The sequence below is a fragment of the Bufo bufo genome, chromosome 2, assembly GCF_905171765.1.
Source record: "Bufo bufo chromosome 2, aBufBuf1.1, whole genome shotgun sequence".
NCBI classification, from domain to species: Eukaryota; Metazoa; Chordata; class Amphibia; order Anura; family Bufonidae; genus Bufo; species Bufo bufo.
The window spans coordinates 209,936,743-209,959,284 of NC_053390.1; the positions used below are offsets into that span (position 1 = coordinate 209,936,743).

The following is a 22,542-nucleotide window of genomic DNA, read 5'->3' on the forward strand; positions in this document are numbered from 1 at the left end:
TGTCTCGACTCCATACGGAGGCTACCTGAGGTCTTGAAGCGGGTCTCTGTAACAACATGGATTCAAGAACTGAGTTTTATCCACTGGAAAGTGCTGCTACTGATGAAGACATTACATTAGAGGACACCAGTGTCCCCACAGTGACAACCGCCCACTATGCACAGGGTGGTGATCATCTATAGTACCAGAAGGTCACTGTGGCTATGCTGATCTGTGATCACTTCTGCTAAGACACAAACACCGCATCATGGAGCAGCAGGTGGCTCCATGGCAAGCTTATCTATGTATTAATGTAAAATATTTTTGGACTTTTATTCACTTTTTGCAAAAAAAAAAAAAAAAAAGAAACAAAAAAACTGCAGCCATTTTCTGGCACATCTGATAGTCCAAACACCTGCCGGAGTAAATCTGAGAATCTTAGTCCATGTGTATCTATGGTTTTGGTAGTGCAGTGTTCTGGAAGCAGCCTGTTCTTAGCTGTGTGTACAGAACATCCAAGCGAAAGGTCACATATTAGGCTAAGTTCCCATATACATGTTGGACCGTTTTATTCCCTCTGGAGTTTCTGGAGGAAAACGGATTCCAGAATCTCATGGTTTTCTATGGTATTGTCCCACCATATGTCTCCATCCACTGCACAGAAATATGCAGCGTTCTTTTGTCCGGCTATCCTGGCTATGGACACCGGACTGGTACACAAACACGGTTAATTCCGGCCCAAAAAGACTGGACGGACACAACTGATGTAGGTGAACCTCCCTTAGACACCAACTTCTGTAAAATCTGACTGTTCAATGAATAGATAACCTAGACATTTGTTAAGGTGGTCCTCAACACTTCTGAATTTATTGGGTTTCCAATAAAAATGCACCAACAGGTGAACAGTAATACATTTACACATATCACACAGAGTTCTTAGTCAAAGCATAAGCATAAAACTGTTCACATGATAGGTTTACTAATGGAAACTCAATAAAAGGATCAATTTTCAATCCAGAAGTTCTGGACCTAAAACCACCAAGTTTTACTAGCACTCTAGTATAATGAAGACATGTAATCTCTGACAGGGAACATGGTGAGCTCTTTTAGTTTCTTTTGTCGCATTTGTAACCACTGCAAAGTAAAGCTGCTCATACACAAGGTCAGCTAATGTGGCTGGTTTTAGTCATTTCAGATGAAGAATATTTGAAAAAGTAAAGCAAACAACATTTTCAATGGCCGGCAGCAGAATGCTATCTGCCAAAGATGTAATGTCTGGTTGGAAAAATTTGTCCATGGTTGGCCAAAAGCGATTGACGTGAACGACCAAATTCACCATTTTATGAAAGCCCAGGGCATTTTATCTTTTTATCTAAACATGTTCCTTGATCAGCCAGTCTAGTCTATGTTCCTGGTCAGATCATTTGTACAAACAATCCCATGGATGACCGTATGGCCGGCTTCAAACTGCAGTTTCTATTCTGCCAGGATGTTCTAGCCGTGGCTGGCATGGTGGTGTGGCACTGTGATACAATATCTTAAAGGGGTATCCAGGACTTAAAAAGACCTGAGTGGCCGACCTGCGGTGGGGTTCATACTTACCTGGTCCTCACCACTGGGTACTGGCTCCATTTCACCCCGGCTGTCTCTGCAGCTCCACGATGCTCTGATATCAACAGCCTATCGACAGGCATCACTGATTGAATGTAGCCGTCATGTGGTGCCCGTCAACAGGATGTTGATGCCAGAGAATCGCAGAGCTGCAGAGACAGACGGGGAGAAATGTAGTCGGAATCCAGCAAGTATAAACGCCACTACAGGTCGGCCACTTTGAAGTCTTTTTAAATGCTATGTACACCTTTAGGGGGATTTTTTTTTTTTTTTTTTTATTGCATTGTACTCATTTTGAGCTAAAAATCTTTTTTTTTTAATTGGTCTTTATTAAAAATATGGAGTCCCTTTTTTTCTGTACATAACTGAGAAGCAGCCTCTGGATTTTCTCTCTTTTCTGTCAGTTGGGGATCTCACAGGCTCCTTATCTCTTATAAACACTCATTATAGCTCAGTTCTTATCTTACTGATAAGAATGTGGCTTAAATAAGTCTTTATGTCCACTTACTTTCACACTAGCATTCGGGGCTCCGCTTGTGAGGTCCGTTTGAAGGGGCTCACAAGCGGCCCCGAACACATCCGTACTGCCCTAATGCATTCTGAGTGGATGCGGATCCGCTCAGAATGCATCAGTCTGGCGGCGTTCAGCCTCCGCTCCGCTCAGCAGGCGGACACCTGAACGCTGCTTGCAGCGTTCGGGTGTCCGCCTGGCCGTGCGGAGGCAAGCGGATCCGTCCAGACTTACAATGGAAGTCAATGGGGACGGATCCGTTTGAAGATGACACCATATGGCTCAATCTTCAAACGGATCCGTCCCCCATTGACTTTCAATGTAAAGTCTGGACGGATCCGTTCAGGCTACTTTCACACTTAGAATTTTTTTTAAACTATAATGCAGACGGATCCGTTCTGAACGGATACAAACGTCTGCATTATAGGAGCGGATCCGTCTGAGCAGACACCAGACGGACCTGCTCTGAACGGTAGTGTGAAAGCTGTTTTCACATCTAAACTCCGGAATATTTCTGGATGATCAGGTCTGATGATTTACTGAAGTTGGACTTCCACACACGTAGCAATAACCCTGGAGAAGTTCTACGTTTGGTGCATTCTCACTAGAGAAAAATGTTCCAGATCCCTAGGCAAGGGGCGGGAACTTTAGGCATGGGCTAGTACTAGGGCTCTGGCAAGAAAAAGCCTGGGAAAAGTCAGGGACAGATATCTGGGATGTTTTCATTCACACATACAGCCCCCTCCAGGTAAACTCCAGATTCTACTGTAAGTGTGAATGGGGCTTTAGTAGTTTAGAGATAAGGGTTATTAGAAGACAGTTAACCCTTTGTGATAGAGTCAGTCAAACAAAAATTGCCTCTGAAGGTGTACATAGCCTTTAAGTCTTGTAGAACGCCTTAAACTATTTCATCTGAATATTGAAAGTGTACTGTAAAAATTAGGGATCAACCAATTATCGGAAGTACCGATATTATCAGCCGATATTAAAGGGAACCTGTCACCTGGATTTTGGGTATAGAGCTGATGACATGGGTTGCTAGATGGCCGCTAGCACATCCGCAAAACCCAGTCCCCATAGCTCTGTGTGCTTTTATTGTGTAAAAAAACTGATTTGATACATATGCAAATTAACCAGAGATGAGTCCTGTCCCTGACTCATCTCACCTACAGGACTCATCTCAGGTTAATTTGCATATGTATCAAATCGGTTTTTTGACACACTAAAAGCACACAGAGCTATGGGGACTGGGTTTCGCGGATGTGCTAGCGGCCATCTAGCAACCCATGTCCTCAGCTCTATACACAAAATCCCGGTGACAGGTTCCCTTTAAGGATTTTACACATTATCAGTATCGGCATCTAACATTGCAGATATGCCGATAATGCGTATAAAGCGAATACTAGTGAGCGCTTATGGAAGCGCTCACTAGTATGCATCGGGTGTCGGGAGCAGGGAAGAAGCGCAGCAAGCGCTTCCGATACTCCACCTCCCTGGTCTTTGATGGGGCCCGCGCTGCACTGTCAGGACATAATGCGCACACTATCAGGTGACAGAGCAGTGCGGGCCTGAGAACACAGGGGAGCGAGACGCCGGACCCGGAGATGAAGAGGAGCCGCGGCGCAGGAGAGGCGAGGTGTTTTTTTTTTTTATTCATGAGGTCTGATAGGGGTTAAATAAAGTCAGTGAGAAGGGGAGGATGGTGTGGAAATTGGCATTTGGCACTAGTATATTATAAATTGACTACCAACTAAGGGCTTTATTAATTTATAATTTACCGTACATTTATAATATACCGTACTAGTGCCAAATGCCAATTTCCATCACCTCAGTGACTACCAACTAATATAATATATAAAATATCAGTATAAATTATCGGCTATCGGCCTGAAAGTTCACCGATTATCGGTATCTGTTCTAAAAAAAAAAAAAAAAATCTATATTGGTTGATCCCTAGTAAAAATCATGTTTTTCCATTTTATGCTTCTAATTATGGTCCAGAGTGTTCCATAGTCAGGAAAACATGAACATTTTTTATATATTTTTCAAATTCAATACACTGTTGCAAAATTAGTCAGGTTATGAAACTTCACTAAAAAAATGTATTTAATCATCTGTTCATTCAAAACCACCCTAGGAGCGAGGATGACTTTCAATAACCTGCTAGTTATTTTTCATCTGTTACTTTTGCCTTGATACGGTGTTGCCATTATACCCACTATGCATAGGACTCATTTCCAACAGTGCAAGCCATTGCGTTCTAAAATTAAATCTCGCTGTATTGCCCACAGATCAATCAATACTCTGCATCTTCGCAATAGGGACTCTTGTGTCAAACCCTACTTGGCACCAGACTTCTCAGATCCTTCAATGAGGCACAGCTTCTCTCCAACTTTAATTGTACGGCTGAATTAAAACTTTATTTTATTTTTTCTCTCTCCATGCAGGCAAAAATGTCCACGTGAAGAGGAAGTCAATAGTTCCCAATTACAGGTTTTGTTCAATTTGAGCTGAAATTGATGACTGAGGGAAGGTGGCACGGCCATTTTAATCCTTCCAAAACAAACAAAAAATATAACATTTATTTTAAGCTACTGGAAATATAAAAAAGTATGGAGAATGTTCATTTCCTGAGACGCTTTCCAACATGCAAAACTAAGAAACGCAAACTGGGGTTTTACCATCAAATCTCATGTTGAGGGGAAATAAAGAAAGAGAAAATGACGTTAATTCACACCTAAAATGGCATCTAGCGCCAAAGGACACTGTCTCAACACTTCCTTGTAACTTGTCACAGCAGATCGTTCTTGCCCGGCCTTCTTGTACAAATTGGCTAGCATCATATTGATCTACAAGATAAGGAAAGTTATAATACAGTAACTGCAGTAATAAAACACCTTTAACATTTCAGTAGTGTCCACAAGAGACATCACTTCTGTGGCCAGTGGTTGGCTGCTGTGAGGAGGCGACCATGCCCATGGCAAACAAGCCAGGGGCCGGAAGATGGACACACAGGAGCCAGCGTGGAGGACCAGAACGGCAAGGGGCAGGTATATATGAATGTTTCAATAGTGCAAGCATCGGTTAAAAATTAGGTATTCCTGGACAAACCCTTTAAATAGTAAATCTGCCCCAATGGGGGACACTTACTAAGGCTACTTTCACCCTTGCGGCAGAGGATTCCGGCAGGCAGTTCCATCGCCGGAACTGCCTGCCGGATCCGTCAAAACGTATTGAAACTGATGGCATTTGTCAGACGAATCAGGATCCTGATCCGTCTGACAAATGCATTAAAATGCCGGATCCGTCTCTCCGGTGTCATCCGGAAAAACAGATCCGCCATTTACTCTTTAACTTTTTTTGCAGTCTGAGCATGCGCAGACTGCAATGCTGGATCCGTTTTGCCGGAACACTCGGGGCCGGATACGGCATTAATTCATTTCAATGGGAAAAAATGCCAAGTTTTCCGGAATTTTGGAAGGAGATAAAACCGCAGCATGCTGCGGTATTATCTCCGTCCTGAAAAGGCAAAAAGACTGAACTGAAGACATCCTGATGCATCCTGAACGGATTGCTCTCCATTCAGAATGCATGGGGATATGCCTGATCAGTTCTTTTCCGGTATTGAGCCCCTAGGACGGAACTCAGTGCCGGAAAATAAAAACGCTAGTGTGAAAGTAGCATGTTGCGCCAGAATTATGGCGTAAAATTTGCCAAAAAGAATGTCGTTTTGATTTGCGCCAAATATACCAAATGTTTTCTCCAGAATTTTCACCATAAAGAATGCATCACACCAGAAATTAGTTATAAATGTAAAAGTGGGCGGGGTTATCAAATTGGCGCATATTACGCCTCACTTATCCACTTATCGGCAGAAATGGCTCTAATTGTTGCAACAGTTAAAGGGGTTGTCCGGGTTCCCGGACATACCCTTATTTTCACCCAGGCAGCCCCCCTGAGGCTATCGGAGCATCTCATGCTCCGATGCGCTCCCTTGCCCTGCACTAGATCGCGCAGGGCACGGGCTCTTTTGTTTTCAATAACACACTGCCGGGCGTAAACTTCCGCCCGGCAGTGTGTTTGGTGACGTCACCGGCTCTGAGGGGGCGGGCTTTAGCGCTGCCCTAGCCGTTTTACTGGCTAGGGCAGCGCTAAATCCCACCCATCAGTGGCAGTGACGTCACCGGGGTTCCTGTCAGCCCCATGGAGAGCCCCGGTACGTCACCGGATCTCCAAAAAAGGGCCTTTACCCTGCGCGATTTAGCGCAGGGCAAAGGAGCATTGGAGCATGAACTGCTCCGATGCTCAAGTCAGGGGGGCTGCCGGGGTGAAAATGGAGGGATGTCGCAAACCAAGAGAAATAGGCGGATAATCAAGTTTATATTTATAAAAATCACATTTTAAAAGGTGGCGTGCGCCTTGTGATATATGAGGTGAAATAAATCACAACTTTTGATTTGTAATGTTAGTATTTTTTGCCGCATATTACGCCATTATTGATACATGCCCCCCAATAAGTCCATTTGCACACTCAAACACATGTGCGGAGGCTATTTTTTGAAGGGAAAAAGAAAAAAGAAAAAGAAAAAAAAATGTAGGGAAGTATGACCTACATTTTTATGGCATCAATTTACCTTTGGAGTTCTTTGTCGGGAAGGGATGCCATCCAATATGGCAACAGCATCTTTATCTTGTTTGAGCATGGTGTAACATTCTGCCATTTTATACTTTACTTCAATCTCTGATGGGAGACTCTGCAGACACAAAAGCAACAAGAACAAGCGGCCGTGAGGTAGAAGTAATGTGAAAGAATCAACATTATACACTGAGGACTTGGGTACAACAAAATAGCTGGAAATGTGTAAGATGCTGGTTTATAGCAAAGGCTCACCTATGTGACATCTAGAAAAAACTAAAAAAGTTAGGGTATGACCACACGGCTGTGTTCGAGTGCTGCTGTGGTCGTACGGGCTCTAATTAGACTAATAACGATTGCACCGTTTAGTGGGTCTGTATGGTTAATGGCCGCGCAGTATTGAAGGCACAACCCAGACCCAGTATTGAAGGCACAACTTCATTAATTTAATTAGAGCCCGCTGCGACCCGGAAGACCACAGCAGTACTCGGACACCGTGACGCCATCATGCCGTGTTGCGGACAGATCGCACAGCATCCCTGTTGTCACAACGCTTGGACAGAGCTTGGTCTGTCATTTGCCTTCTAGGATGTGTAGTCAATAAAACAAGCCCTGAACGTGAACACCCTGCCACGAACAGAGACGCACTGAGGCGGACTTAATAATCTTGTACGTTTTAGACATCGTAAACTTAACGGGCACGTCCACAGTCCGTGAAATCCGCTCCATATGAGAAGTATTTCCCAGACTAAACGCTGCTCTTGTGACACAAACTCAAGGCCTTATAATGATTTATAATGCTATGTCTTCCAGTCCGACCTCGGCAGTACTGAATTGTACTGACAGCATAATGCGAGTACAATTTAATAAAGCGGAGGTCGGGCAGGAACACTCAGCATTATAAATCATTAGAACGCTGTGAGTTCTTGTCACAAAAGCAAGAACTCACGGACCGAGTACTCTCGTGTGAAACTGACTTTACATGGCTGAATGACAGGCAATGATCAGAAACGAAACCAACATTCCTGATAATTGCCCGATTCTGAATAGAGGTGACTAGGGATGAGTGAAGTCGATTCGCATAAAACTTTGTTAGAATACTGTACGGGGCGAGTGCTCCGCGCAGTATTATAAAGTTATGGCTCCTATGAGCCGAAGTTATTACTTTGCGAATTTCAACTGTAAAAACACCTTTTACAGGACTCTGGTTCGGTTCCAAGGTACCACACCTATGAACAGGTGTGGAGCAGTTTTTAAAAGAAGGCATCTAGGTTATGTTTTTTTTTAATCCTGGACAATCACTTTAACAAAGTTTTTTCATGCATCAGTTCTGCGTTCAGGAAAAAAAAAAAAAAAAAATCGCAGCATGTTCTATGTTCTGTGCTTTTCATGCAGCTCTGGCTCTGTAGAAGTGAATGTGGCTTCAGTGAGAAACAGAAGGCACCCGGACGCAATGCATTTTTCACTGATGGATGCTAGGATATGTACATGGTTTTCTTCAGTTTTTTTTCACAAACACATCAAAAACCTGAACGGAAAAACTGAAACACTGAACGTAATTTGCAGACAAAACTGACCAAAACATCAGTTTTTTTCCCCTGAACAAATCCGTATGGTTCCTGTGAAAGAGGCTCTAGGGCAGGCATCCTCAACCTGCGGCCCTCCAGCTGTTGTAAAACTACAACTCCCACAATGCCCTGCTGTAGGCTGATACCTGAAGGCTGTTCAGGCATGCTGGGAGTTGTAGTTTTGCAACAGCTGGAAGGCCGCAGTTTAAGGATGCCTGCTCTAGGGCTTATGCACACAGAAATCTGGGTGGGCCTCCTTCTGCCAGCCCTAGGGGAAGAATACCTCGGCAATATGGCATGTACAGTACTGTAGCAGGTCAGGGGTGAGGGTTAATTAGACAAAACCAGGGCAAGTTACTGGACACCTCCAATGTCGCTTGTGTCTGGAAGAGCTTGACAAGAAGTTTTACAGTCACGCTTGTGAGAAGCAAAATGACCATAGACTACAGGGAATTTTCCCAGGGGGCCGCCGGCTGGGACATGGATGAGGAGTCGGAGTCAGGACTATTTTTTTGCTGGAGTCAGAAAAAAAAGCACCGACTCCAGCTTAAAAAGAAAAATCTCTTATTAATATTGTACAATTAATGTAACGTTAATAAAATATTTCTGTGCCACCTACAGAGAGTAGTAGAAAGGTTGTCTCTGCTCTCGGGGCATCCCATGAAGGAGGATCTGACTGAGGCAATACTTTTTCTAAGGACAAATTCATCTATTTCTTATAATTAAAAGCATAAACAAAGTTTTCCAGTTATTGCATATTTACTTACAGAAATGTAAAGGGAAACTGTCACCTTGAAAACATGAACAAAACTAATGACATGGCTACATAGCTACAGAAGCAGTGAGTCTACCCCTACCCTTATAGTATGTAGGCTGCAGCCTTCTAAAAAAATTATTTTTATTGTCGCTGTAAAGGGTGAGAGGCGTGAATGAAGCATGGAAGTGCCCCCGGCATGCACGGTCTCTCTCCACTCCACGCATGTGCCGTCAGTGACATATACCGCTCGCTCTGGACCTGCTCTAACCTCTCTGCTGTATCGCCCTGTCACCGACTGTGTACGCATAGGTTATTTAGCAGGGCTCGGTGAACTCGGTCCATCAATCATGAAGGGAGAGGATGAAGAGGGTGCTGCAGCAGAGCCGAGAGAGGCGTTGGGCCGGGGAATTTTGAAAAAACATGTCCTCTCTGGCCTGTTTGTCCCGACCCGGGAACGCGAGGAGGCCGTTGAGAGTTATGTAAACAGTATGGGTTCTGGGGCTACGCCATTTGTGCAACTTCCATTCAGGTCAATGAGAGTCACCAAATCGCATAACTGCGCTGCTTTGGCTTTCCCTGGCCTCCCAGTGTCCACAGGTTGGGATGAAGAAGCCGGAGGTAGCCCTGCAACCATGTTTTCCAATATGGGAATACGCATTATTCACGCCATCAAAGCAGCAAAAAAGCATTTTTTACATAATTCCGGCCATTGACAAGTACAGTAGAGGTCTATATAGTCTCACTGCTTTCTTCCCTATGCAGCCATGTCACCAGTTTGCAACATGTTTTCCAGGCGACACTTTCCCTTTAAGTTATTTATTCATTTTGTTATTTGTTCAGAAACTGTATTCCAACGAAGCTGCTTTAAGTTCCATCTAAGCAGCCCGAATATTGGTATAATGGAGAAATGTACTACCATTTTACTACAGGAAATTTGTTATTACTAATTATTGGCCATTTATAAAGGTGCCGGAGTCTGACCTTTGGTGTAATGACTCCACAGCCCTGGGCTGGGTACATAATGATCTGCTGCTCTCACCATTAAGGCTAGCATCAGGTACTTCTGCACCTGGCCAGCATCCACATGTGCCCTCCTGAATTTAAATGCATCACCATCCTCAGGACAGTGATACAGTTGAATACTGCGACGTTGACTGTGGTATTTGTTTTTGCTGGGGCGATATTTTATGCTGCACTGTGGTATTTGGTTCTGCTGGGGCAGTATTTTTTGCTGCACTGTGGTATTTGGTTCTGCAGGGGCGGTATTTTATGCTGCACTGTGGTATTTGGTTCTGCAGGGGCGGTATTTTATGCTGCACTGTGGTATTTGGTTCTGCAGGGGCGGTATTTTATGCTGCACTGTGGTATTTGGTTCTGCAGGGGCGGTATTTTATGCTGCACTGTGGTATTTGGTTCTGCAGGGGCGCTATTATATGCTGCACTGTGGTATTTGGTTCTGCTGGGGCGGTATTTTATGCTGCACTGTGGTATTTGGTTTTGCTGGGGCGCTATTTTATGCTGCACTAAGATACTGCTGTCCCTGCCTACTTGTATTGTCTGCCTTCTGTCAATCTGGATCCGCCTATGACATGGAGCGACTTTTAAGTTTTTTCCAGGGCCACTTTAAGTTCCCAGTCCGCCCCTGGTGAGGAGTGAGGGAATGAATAAGATCTACTCTGACTGCATGCTGACTCCCCTTGCTGAATACAGGAATATTGTACTGCTCCTTGTTTGCGCAAGAAGCAAGCAGGGAGATGTTACAATGTACCAATAATCAAAACTCTGGTATCAACGTTGGGTATATTTACTGTGCATGGGGGGGGGGGGGGGGGGGGGTTTGCCTGATTTTTGTAAGCACTGGGGAAAAGAAAAAAACAACAAAAAAAAAAAACACACATGTGGCCCAAAGTTGACAAAAAAAGTCCAGAGGAGCAAAATGCAATATTTTTGTTATTGGTCCTACTGACCCAGACAAATACAATCTCAGCATGAAACCTGCGGCGTACAGAGGTACGGCAGAGGGTACATCTACAATTTATGGCAGACCTAATATGGCTCCGTACCAAACTGATCCATGATATAACGTGTGCTATACCATGGCAGAGTACAAAAAGGAGCTTGTATTCCACTGACTGAACCAGTGATGGCCGCTGGTAGGAATAAAATTTCTTCATTGTGGTTCTCCCCCATTTCAGCCGGTATAGTAAAAATTAGGGGGAGATTAATTAAACTGGTGTAAAGTAGAACATAGCAACCAGATCCCTTCTTTCATTTTTCACAGTTCTGGCTACAGCTATTCTCTGAGAACCAATTTATTTATTTTCTCTTTCAATGTAGCGTGTGAGGGCTTATATTTTGCAGAATATTTACCATTATCACCGGTTCTATTTTGGGGTACACCTGACTTTTTGATGACTTTTCATTTCACTTTTTGGGAAGCAGGATAGAGAAAAGGCAACAATTCTGTCATTGCTTTTTGGGTTTTGTTATTGCAGTGTACACCGTGTTCGAAAAACTTCACGTTATCTTCATTCTGAAGGTCAGTACAATTAGAGTTACCAATTTTATATATTTTCTATTTTTTATGTCTTACCCCTTTTACACAAGGTATTTTTGGGTAAAATACTTCAATTACTCTTACCGGTAATATGTTTTCCATGAGCCCATGAACGCATCTGTGAGAGATCCTCCTCCTTCCGGACAGGAAACCGGAACTTCCCAGATCTTTAAATTGGTCCACTGCCAAAAAAAAAAAAATAACACAAGAAAAAACTGTGCCAAATATATGCCCGGGCTTATCTCCTCTTTGACACAACACTTGATTATATGTAGATATAGATATTATTTTTTTAGGGAGGTGTAGGTGCTGTCATGGGCTCATGGAAAACATATTACCGGTAAGAGTAAATTAAGTATTTCCATTATGCCCCATGACAGCATCTGTGAGAGATTAGACTAGATGACTACTAGGGAGGGACTACAGCCTGCAGCACCTTTCTCCCAAAAGACATGTCCTGCATAGACGAAAGGTCCAATCTGTAGTGCTTGTAAAACGTGGAGGGAGAACTCCACGTTGCTGCCCTACAAATTTGTTCAATGGTAGCGCACCCCTTTTCTGCCCAGGAAAAGGCTACTGCCCTAGTGGAATGAGCTGAAAAATCCAAAAGGCACTTGACAACCTGACTGAATATGCCAGACCCATCGCTCTCTTAATCCATCTGGCTAAGGTACGGCTTGTGACTTTCAAGCCTCTGTTCTGACCCTGAAACTAAACAAAGAGTTGTGGGGTTTTCCTAAAGTCCTTCGTAGACTATGTGCAGACACCTTCTCACATCTAGAGTATGAAAGGACTCTTCCCCCTCATTCTTCAGGTTTTGACAAAAGGAGGGGAGAACTATTTCCTGAGACTTATGGAATACAGAAACTACTTTGGGTAGGAATGCAGGATACGGTTTGAACACAATTCTATCCTCTAGAATTTGGATATATCCCGGGGGAAGATGACAAAGCGGATAGTTCTCCTACTCGTCCGGCGGATGTAATTGGCACTAAAAATACCGTTTTATAGGATAGCATCTTTAAGGGGATGTCTCCAAGGGGCTCAAACGGGGCCTTGGTTAGAGCAGATAGCACCAAGTTAAGGTCCCACGGGGCAGACTTAGATTTAACTGTAGGTCATAGTCTAGAGGAACCCTTAATAAACCTTTTGACCCAGGGATGAGTAGCTAATCTAAAGTCAAAGGTGCCAAGACCTAAGTTTTGAGAGTGCTAGGTTTAAGCTTTTTGTTAAGGCCTTCCTGCAAGAAACTCAGAATTAAAGGGATGTTGGGAGAGCTCAAATCAAGGCCTGGGCCCGCAAACTGAAGGAAGGTCTTCCATACTCTCAGATAGATTTCGGAGGTGATCTTTTTCCTACTAGCTAGAAGAGTCCCAATCACTTGTTCTGATAAACCTCTGGACCTGAAGAATCGCCTCTCAAAATCCAGGCTGTCAGGTGCAGGTTCTTCACCTCCGGATGATGTAGAGGGCGCCGATATAGTAGGTCCTGCCTTTCTGGAAGTATCCAGGGATCCGCTATTTATAGTCTCCTCAACCAGGCAAACCAGACTCTTCTCGGCCAGAACGATGCTATTAGTATCACTGTTGCCTGCTCCCCCCTGATCTTCTGGATCACTCTGGGCAATAGGCTGATTGGAGGAAACGCATAGACTAGATCCTTCCCCCATGGTTGTGAGAACACATCTGCGCCTATAGACTGATCTCCCCTGCTTAGAGAAGAGAATCTTTCGCATTTTTTGTTCTCCATCGAGGCGAATAGATCTATTGTGGGCGATCCCCATAGGGCTTCTATTTGGTGAAATACTTCCTGATTCATACACCAATTAGAGAGAGAGACAGAGAGAGACAGAGAGACAGAGACAGAGAGAGAGTTCCCCTGTATTAGCAAGAAGATCCTGGATGCTAGCTGCATTAGCTGAGGATATCTCATCCCCCTTGTCTGTTGATGTATGCTACTACTGAGGCGTTGTCGGATAGGATCCTGACATGTTTTTGAGGCAATGATGGGAGACTTTTCTTTAATGCGCACAGGACTGCCCTTAACTCCCTGGCATTTTGGGATTGAGCACTCTGGGTTCTTGAACAAGGGCCTTGGAAAAAAAACAAAACTGAATGGGCCCCCCACCCCCAAGGGCTTGCGTCGGTGGTAATTATTAGGGGATCCTGCTTCAACCAATCTACTCCCTGACTCAGGTTCTGAGTTTTTAGCCACCAAGTTAAGGACCGGGTCACTGACCCCGGGATCACAATCTTGCGATCCAGGGATAGCAACCCCCCCGTGCCAAATTGACAAAATGTGCAATTAAAGGACTGACCTGAATTGGGCCAACTTCACAGCAGGAATGCAAGCAGTCATCAGACCCAGAATAGACATTGCTTTTCTTAGGGACACCTCCTTGGTTCTGCTGAATAGCTCTCTTTTTCTCTATCGGAAGATAAGATTTCTGCGTCTGGGAATCTAGTAAGGCGCCTAGGAAGATACATCTGGAGGTAGGAATCAGGGACGATTTGTTACAATTTATTAACCAGCCGAGACTTATTAGGGTCCCCAGGACCTCCTGTATTTGAGATATTAACACCTCTGGGGATTTCCCTACCAAGAGGTCGGCCAGGTATGAGATTATAATGATGTCTAATCTTCTTATCTCTGCCATTAGTTTCGTGAAAAGCCTCGGCGCCTGCGACATTCCAAACGAAAGTGCTCTGAACTGCAGATGGAAAATCGACTCCATCATCTTTACTGCTACCCTGAGGTATTTCTGAGCTGACGGATGAATGGGCACGTGATAGTAGGCATCTTTTATATCTATTGAGGCCATCACGCAGTTGGGGAACAGATGAAGGACTGTGGAGGAGGAGATTGACTCCATCCTGAACTTTTGGTACGTCAGATATTGGTTGAGGTTCTTCAAATTTATTATTATCAGTCGGAATGGACCGTTGGGTTTGGGAATAAAAAATAGGGTCGAATAGAAGCCCTCTCCTTGTTCGCTTTCTGGGAATGGTACAAGGACTGCTTTGGCCAGGAGGCTGTTTATTTCTTCCATAAGAGCTACCCGTTTTGGAGAATGTTGGTTTATGGATGTGATTTTTAATGTCCTGGGTGGTAGCTTCTTGAAGTCTAGGCGGTAGCCTTCCTCTATAAAACACTCCTTACCCAGGTGCTTGTGGTAATATTTCGCCAGGCAGGAGAAAACGAAGAAAGACGACCGTCTACCTGGGGTCTGGCGTCATTGCTGAGAGGAATTCGAAGTCTGAGGTCTGGATTTAAACAGCACGCTTTTTGATTTATCCGATCACCATTCTCTTTTCCTTTGATCCCCAAAACCCCTCTTTTTCTCGCTATACCGAAATGGCTTCACCTGTTTTAGGAAAGGACGGCGTTGGAAATCCCTTTTTCTTATCCGATGCCTTATCTAAAATGTCGTCTAAAGCTGACCCAAACAAAAAATTTCCTTTACAAGGAAGGACGCATAGCTTAGACTTTGATGCCACATCGCCCTTCCACGCCCTTCCAACCATAGGGACCTTCTGGCTGAATTAGATAGACCGGCCGCTCTAGCAGATAGTCTCAGTGCATCAGAGGAGGCATCAGAAATAAAGTCTACTGCTCTGGACATGGTTGGGATAGCTTCCAGAAGCTGATCCCTAGGAGTCTTGTTCTCTATATGAGACTCTAGTTCCTCCAACCAGACTTTTAATGACCTTGCCACTGAAGTAGTTGCTATATTTGGTTTGAAGGCCAACGTGGACGCCTCCCAATTTTTTCTTAAGTAGGCGTCTGCCCTTTTGTCCATTGGATCCTTAAGAAACCCTAAGTTCTCAAACGGAAGAGCTGACTTTTTATTTATTTTCGCTACAGGGGAGTCTACCCTGGGTACCTCCTGCCAACCTGATACTTGTTAATCATCAAAGGGGTACTTTCTCTTAACCGCCCTAGGGATAAATAATTTTTTGTCTGACTTTTTCCATTCACGCTTAATCCGGTCTTTGACACAATCCTGAATGGGGAACACCCTAGACTTTTTTTGGCTTCAGGCTTTCAAACATGAGTTCTGGCCTAGACCTGGACTCCTTTTCCTCATCCAGCTCCATCGTGGATCTAACCGCTTTCAATAGTAGATCTGTATCCTCCACTCTGAATAACGGCTTCCCTGTCAAATCTTCAGAGGAGGAATCTGAGCTTGCAATGGCGCCCTCCTCCTCAGACTCAGAATCCGAAATATCCTCCACGATCGTCTGAGCCTTCTTATGTCTGGATGAGCTAGGCAGGGATTTTTTAAGATGTTCCAGAGAAGAACGAACTTCCTTTCTAACTAACTCTTGGATGTTTTGCAATAAAGATGGCGACTCCTCTGCTACTAACTCATCCAGACATGGTTGGCAACACGTCTTAGGGTAGGACGGGCATTTTCGCTTGCAAATTCCACACTCTTTAGCTCTTGTTTTGTGGGTAGCTTTACTTTGGGCTTCTTTAACCTGCATTTAATAAATAGCCCCAATCAGTCTCCATAACAATAAACTCCCCAAAGGGAGATGGTGGGGGTTAACCCCTCTTACCCCCAGGAGTACCGTGCTGGATTCAGAATGCAGCTCCTGCCTGTCTGCGCGCAGTTGAACTTCCCCTTCTTCCTGCATGATGCTGCTTCAAGGGGGCAATGGAGGATAGATCTGGCCGTCCGGTCAAAACTCTGGCTTGCCGCTGGTCCCTCCATGCTGACTGGCGTTTACTTTTTCAAATAGGCCGCGCACGCCCACCAAGTTTAGGCTCCTCCCCTTCCGGCCGGTGAAACGCACGAGTCACTTTCAGCGCGACGCGCGCGTCCAGACTCGGCCTGCCGCCAAATGAGAGGAGAAGATACTCCTCCCCCCTCACGCCGAACTTCGCCGGCCTGGCAAGGGACAATGAGGCAGCCCCAGGCATCCCCCCATGGCGCTGAAGAAGGAAACCGCCGGGCTTCTCAGCGGCTCCTAGTGGAGACTTACGCCAACAGGTACCTCCAATAGGTTTCAGCCTTTTAACCCTAGAGGTCCTATAGCCCCAAAAAACAGACCTGAGAAGAACTCCTTCTGTCTTGGACAGGAAAGAACTGAGTGGTGGAAGGCAGTGGACCAATTTAAAGATCTGGCAAGTTCCTGTTTCCTGTCCGGAAGGGGGGGGGGGGGGGTCTCTCACAGGTGCTGTCATAGGGCGTAATGGAAAAAAAAAAAAAAATTGTTTCACCATTTTCTGAGAACCATTTTATTTATTATTATCATTCTGGGGACTGTGTTGTGTGGGGGCTCGTTTTTTGCTAGATGAGGTGACATTTTCACTGGTAACATTTTGGGATATATGAGACAATTTTTAATCGCTCGATATTATACATTTTGTGAGGCGAGGTGACTAGTGTTGAGCGAACTTGTGTTTTAGGTTCTGCGTCCAAAGTTCGGGCTCAGGTTATCAAAGAATCCAGTTATGGATTCCGCTACCACGGACCATAACGGAATTTGGAATCCATAACGGGATTCTTCGATAACTCGAACCTGAACTTTGGACGCAGAACTTAAAACACAAGTTCGCCTCGCCTCACAAAATGTATAATATAGAAACATAGAATGTGTCGGCAGATAAGAACCATTTGGCCCATCTAGTCTGCCCAATATACTGAATACTATGAATAGCCCCTGGCCCCATCTTATATGAAGAATGGCCTTATGCCTATCCCATGCATGCTTAAACTCCTTCACTGTATTTGCAGCTAACACTTCCGCAGGAAGGCTATTCCATGCATCCACTACTCTCTCAGTAAAGTAATACTTCCTGATATTACTTTTAAACCTTTGCCCCTCTAATTTAAAACTATGTCCTCTTGTAGCAGTTTTTCTTCTTTTAAATATTCTCTACTCTTTTACCTTGTTGATTCCCTTTACGTATTTAAAAGTTTCTATCATATCCGCTCTGTCTCGTCTTTCTTCCAAGCTATACATGTTAAGGTCCTTTAATCTTTCCTGGTAAGTTTTATCCTTCAATCCATGTACTAGTTTAGTAGCTCTTCTCTGAACTCTCTCCAAAGTATCAATATCCTTCTGGAGATATGGTCTCCAGTACTGAGCACAATACTCCAAATGAGGTCACACTAGTGCTCTGTAGAGCGGCATGAGCGCCTCCCTCTGTCTACTGATAATGCCTCTCCCTATACACCCAAGCATTCTGCTAGCATTTCCTGCTGCTCCATGACATTGTCTGCCTACCTTTAAGTCTTCTGAAATAATGACCCCTAAATCCCTTTCCTCAGGTACCGAGATTAGGACTGGATCACCGATTTTATATTCTACTCTTGGGTTTTTACGCCCCAGGTGCATTATCTTGCACTTATCAACATTACATTTTAGTTGCCAGATTTTTGACCATTCCTCTACTTTTCCTAAATCCTTTTCCATTTGGTGTATCCCTCCAGGAACATCAACCGTGTTACAAATCTGTGTCATCAGCAAAAAGACACACCTTACCATCGAGGCCTTCTGCAATTTCGCTGATAAAGATATTAAACAATATAGGTCCCAGAACAGATCCCTGAGGTACCCCACTGGTAACAATACCATGGTCTGAATATACTCCATTGACTACAACCCTCTGTTGTCTGTCCCTCAGCCACTGCCTAATCCATTCAACAATATGGGAGTCCAAGCCCAAAGACTGCAATTTATTGATAAGCCTTCTATGTGGGACAGTATCAAAAGCCTTACTAAAGTCTAGATAAGCGATGTCTACTGCACCTCCGCCATCTATTATTTTAGTCACCCAATCAAAAAAATAAGCAAGATTAGTTTGACATGATCTCCCTGAAGTAAACCCATACTGTTTTTCATCTTTCAATCCATGGGATTTTAGATGTTCCACAATCCTCTCCTTAAGTATGGTTTCCATTAATTTCCCCACTATTGATGTCAGGCTTACTGGCCTATAGTTGCCCGATTCCTCCCTACTACCTTTCTTGTGAATGGGCACAACATTTGCTAATTTCCAATCTTCTGGGACGACTCCGGTTGCCAGTGATTGGTTAAATAAATCTGTTAATGGTTTTGCTAGTTCGCCGCTGAGCTCTTTTAATAGCTTTGGGTGTATCCCATCAGGCCCCTGTGACTTATTTGTATTAATTTTAGATAGCTGACTTAGAACCTCTTCCTCTGTAAAGACACATGCATCAAAAGATTCATTAGTCTTCTTTCCTAACTGAGGTCCTTTTCCTTCATTTTCCTTTGTAAAAACTGAACAGAAGTATTCATTGAGACAGTCAGCGAATTCTTTATCTTCTTCCATATACCTTCCTTTTGTTTTTAATTTGGTAATTCCTTGTTTTTGTGTGGTGTGACTCAGTCACTGTACTTATAGTAAACCACACTAACTGGATCCCAAGCTTTCCCCTACAGTAATATCAGATACCAAATTCCCATTTGTGAATACTAAATCTAAAATGGCCTCCTTCCGGGTTGGCTCCTCAACTACTTGCTGTAGAGATAATCCCAGTAGGGAATTTAGAATATCTGTACTCCTGGCAGAACTAGCTATTTTGGTTTTCCAGTTTACATCAGGAAGATTGAAGTCTCCCATAATGATAACTTCCCTTTTCAATGTCATTTTAGCTATTTCCTCAACTAGTAGATCATCTAATTCTTTGACTTGGCTAGGTGGTCTATATATCACACCTACACGAGTTACCTTATGATTATCAAGCTGCAAGGTAACCCAAACTGACTCAATTGTTCTCGCTAACTTGTATCAAATTAGATTTTATGCTATCTTTCACATACAGGGCCACCCCTCCCCCCTTCTTGCCTTCTCTGTCTTTCCTGTATAGAGAGAACCCTGGTATTGTTATATCCCAGTCATTACTCCCATTGAACCACGTCTCAGTAACAGCCACTACATCTATATTCTCAGATGCCATTATAGCCTCAAGTTCATTGATCTTATTCCCTAAACTGCGAGCATTTGTAGACAAGAATCTGAGCTTGTCATTTTTTAACCTTTGTGCTACTGGCATCTTCTGGCATTGTTCCGGGGGGCAGTTGGACTGCTGGATTATCACTCTTTTGCCCCCTTTCCTAGTTTAAATGCTCCTTAGCAAATACTTGGAACTGTTCACAGAGGACATTCGTTCCCTTGAGAGAACGATGCAAACCATCTTTCTTGTACAGTTATTTTCCATTCCAACAAGAGCTAACATGAGACACAAAGCCAAACCCTTGGTTCAGACACCATTCACCAAGCCATACATTGAATTCCTTAATGCACATCTTCCTGTCATGCTGAAAGTTATGCACAGGCAAAACTGCAGAGAATGAAATAGTTGATGCAACCTCCCGTATATTCTTTCCAAGTGTGTGAAAAGCTTCTTTCACCTTTAAAACCTCATTGCAAGCCATATCATTTGTCCCAAGATGGACAATAACATCCACCTCCCTTTCCTGCTTTGCTTGCCTAACAATATTAAAAAGAGGACCTTTCACCAATCCTGACATTGTGAACTAAGTATTATGACATATACAGAGGCGCCCAGGGATCTCACTGCACTTACTATTATCCCTGGGCGCCGCTCCGTTCTCCAGTTATGTCCTCCGGTATGTTCGGGGACTTGGTTATAGTAGGCGGAGACTTAGGGGACTTGGTTATAGTAGGCGGAGTCTGCCCTTGTTCTGCTGGGCGTCTCCTTCTCCTAGGCTGTAGCGCTGGCCAATTGCAGCGCAGAGCTCACAGCCTGGGAGAAAAAAAACCTCCCAGGCTGGGAGCTCAGAGCTCACAGCCTGGAGACGCCCGCAGAACAAGGGCAGACTCTGCCTACTATAACCAAGTCCCCGAACATACCGGAGGACATAACGGGAGAACGGAGCGGCGCCCAGGGATAATAGTAAGTGCAGTGAGATCCCTGGGTGCCGCTGTATGTGTCATGATACTTAGTTCACAATGTCAGGATCGGTGAAAGGTCCTCTTTAAGGATCCGTCGTCTATCCCTGCTAGCGGTAGCACCAGGGAGACATCTCACAACACCATTCTCCTCAAACTTCACACCTCTTACGATGGAATCGCCCACCAACAGCTGCTTACTATCAATCCTCACCTTCTCCTTTTTGTCTTTGGCTGCAGTCTTACATACTTTAGGCATGGGAGATGATTGTTTCTCACCCACTGTGCTTGAGCCATCCTCCATGTTGCTCTTGCACTCTGAAAGTGCTGCAAATGAATTATGGAGAGCCACAGACTGTGGGACATGCCTTCTATCCACAACTCTCAGTCTACCAGAACCTGCAGTAACCCATCTTCCATTTCTAGGGGGCCTCTGTGGCAGTGGCATTGCAATGTTCTCAGCCTGAGGTTGTTTAATGGTTAATTTACAAATCTCATATTTCAAAAAGGCAATTTCCTGCAGCATTATGGAGAGCTGTCTACAGATCAGACAGTATCCAAACCTCCGAAGAGTTGAACCTGAAATAAAAGCACAACAATTCCTGCACAGAACCAGGTCTGCCATTGTAAAGAGGGGAAAGATTTTAAACAAACAAATCTTACTTGTTTAGATTGTATCCACCTCCAGATTACCTCCTGAATATCTCCAATGCACTTATAAAATCAGCACTTGGAAAAGCAGCAAGCGAGCAAATAAAAAGTCTCATATATCCCAAAATGTTACCAGTGAAAATGTCACCTTATCTAGCAAAAAACTAGCCCCCACACAACCCAGAATGATAAATGGCAGTTATGGCACAGTTTTTATTTATTATTTTACAGCATTCACCCAACATTTTTTTTTTTTTTTTTTTATAGAGCCAGTGGTTACGGATGCGGCGATACCTAATGTCTATATAAAAAAAAAAATCATTGTAAATGGCTTAATGAGGGGAAAAGGGTGCTTTTTTTTTAGCTTGAAACTTTTTAATTTTTAGAAAACACTTTCACTTTTTATTTTTGTCCCACTAGGGGTCTTCAGCTTTTGACAGTCTCATTCCTTTTAAATTTCTGTTTATTGAGGTATGAGAGACATACCTAAACATTAATCAAAAATAGGGCAACATGCCCCTGGATCATAGAAGCATTTGGCATATGTATAAGAGCAAATTACAACTTTACAAAATAGCCACACAACTGCTACAAGCAATGACCATTGACATCGAGATGAGCTTGATAATTAATAGCACTTCAAGTGAATAAGTGAGTTATACAGACATCAGAACCAAGCTAGGAAGAGGATAGAGGACTGAGCAGACAGTAAAAACATATGGGGCGATCAGAGACCAGAGTTAAGGATCTAGGGATGACCCCTGGGACTTCTGAAGCCACGATGCCCAGGTAATTATTTATCGTGAGACAAGGATTTCCAGCTGGACATGTTTTCAAATCTGCAAATTTCCTGAACCTTATCTCTCCACATCTGTAATGTAGGGGCCGGATCAGAAAGCCATTTAAGAGGAATAAGCAATTTAGCCGCAGCTATTAGATGTGAGAGTAAGGCTCCATTCACACATCCGCAATGTGTTTTGCGGAAACACGGAGTCACGGATCCGCAAAACACGGAAAACGGCAATGTGCGGTCCGCAAAATGCGGACCGCACATTGCCGACCTAATAGAATATGCCTGTTCTTGTCCGCAATTGCGGACAAGAATAGGACATGTTCTATTTTTTTGCGGAAACGGAAGCACGGATGCGGAAGTGCGGATCCGCAAATGTGGATGCGGACAGCACATTCCGTCCCCATAGAGAATGAATGGGTCCGCACCCTTTCCGCAAAATTGCGGAAAGGATGCGGACACATTTTGCGGACGTGTGAATGGAGCCTAAGGAGTGCTTGTTGAGGGGAAAACGCAGTTCTGGTAAGTTTAAGAGGACAGCTTTGGGCGTAAGAGTCGTGCCTGCTGGGCATAATCCCTTAATCTCGTTAGTC

At 44.0% G+C, this 22,542-nt stretch overlaps 1 protein-coding gene across 1 annotated transcript in view; it reads right to left on the minus strand.

The window, feature by feature from the left end:
- Positions 1-22,542, minus strand: part of ANAPC7 (anaphase promoting complex subunit 7) — a 67,662-nt gene that overhangs the window by 40,255 nt on the left and 4,865 nt on the right. Inside the window, exons 3-4 of the mRNA XM_040416073.1 lie at positions 6,736-6,855; positions 4,839-4,950 (exon numbers count right to left, since the gene is read on the minus strand). Of these exons, the coding sequence (XP_040272007.1) occupies positions 4,839-4,950; positions 6,736-6,855 (232 nt within the window). The remainder of the gene's footprint in view (positions 1-4,838; positions 4,951-6,735; positions 6,856-22,542) is intronic.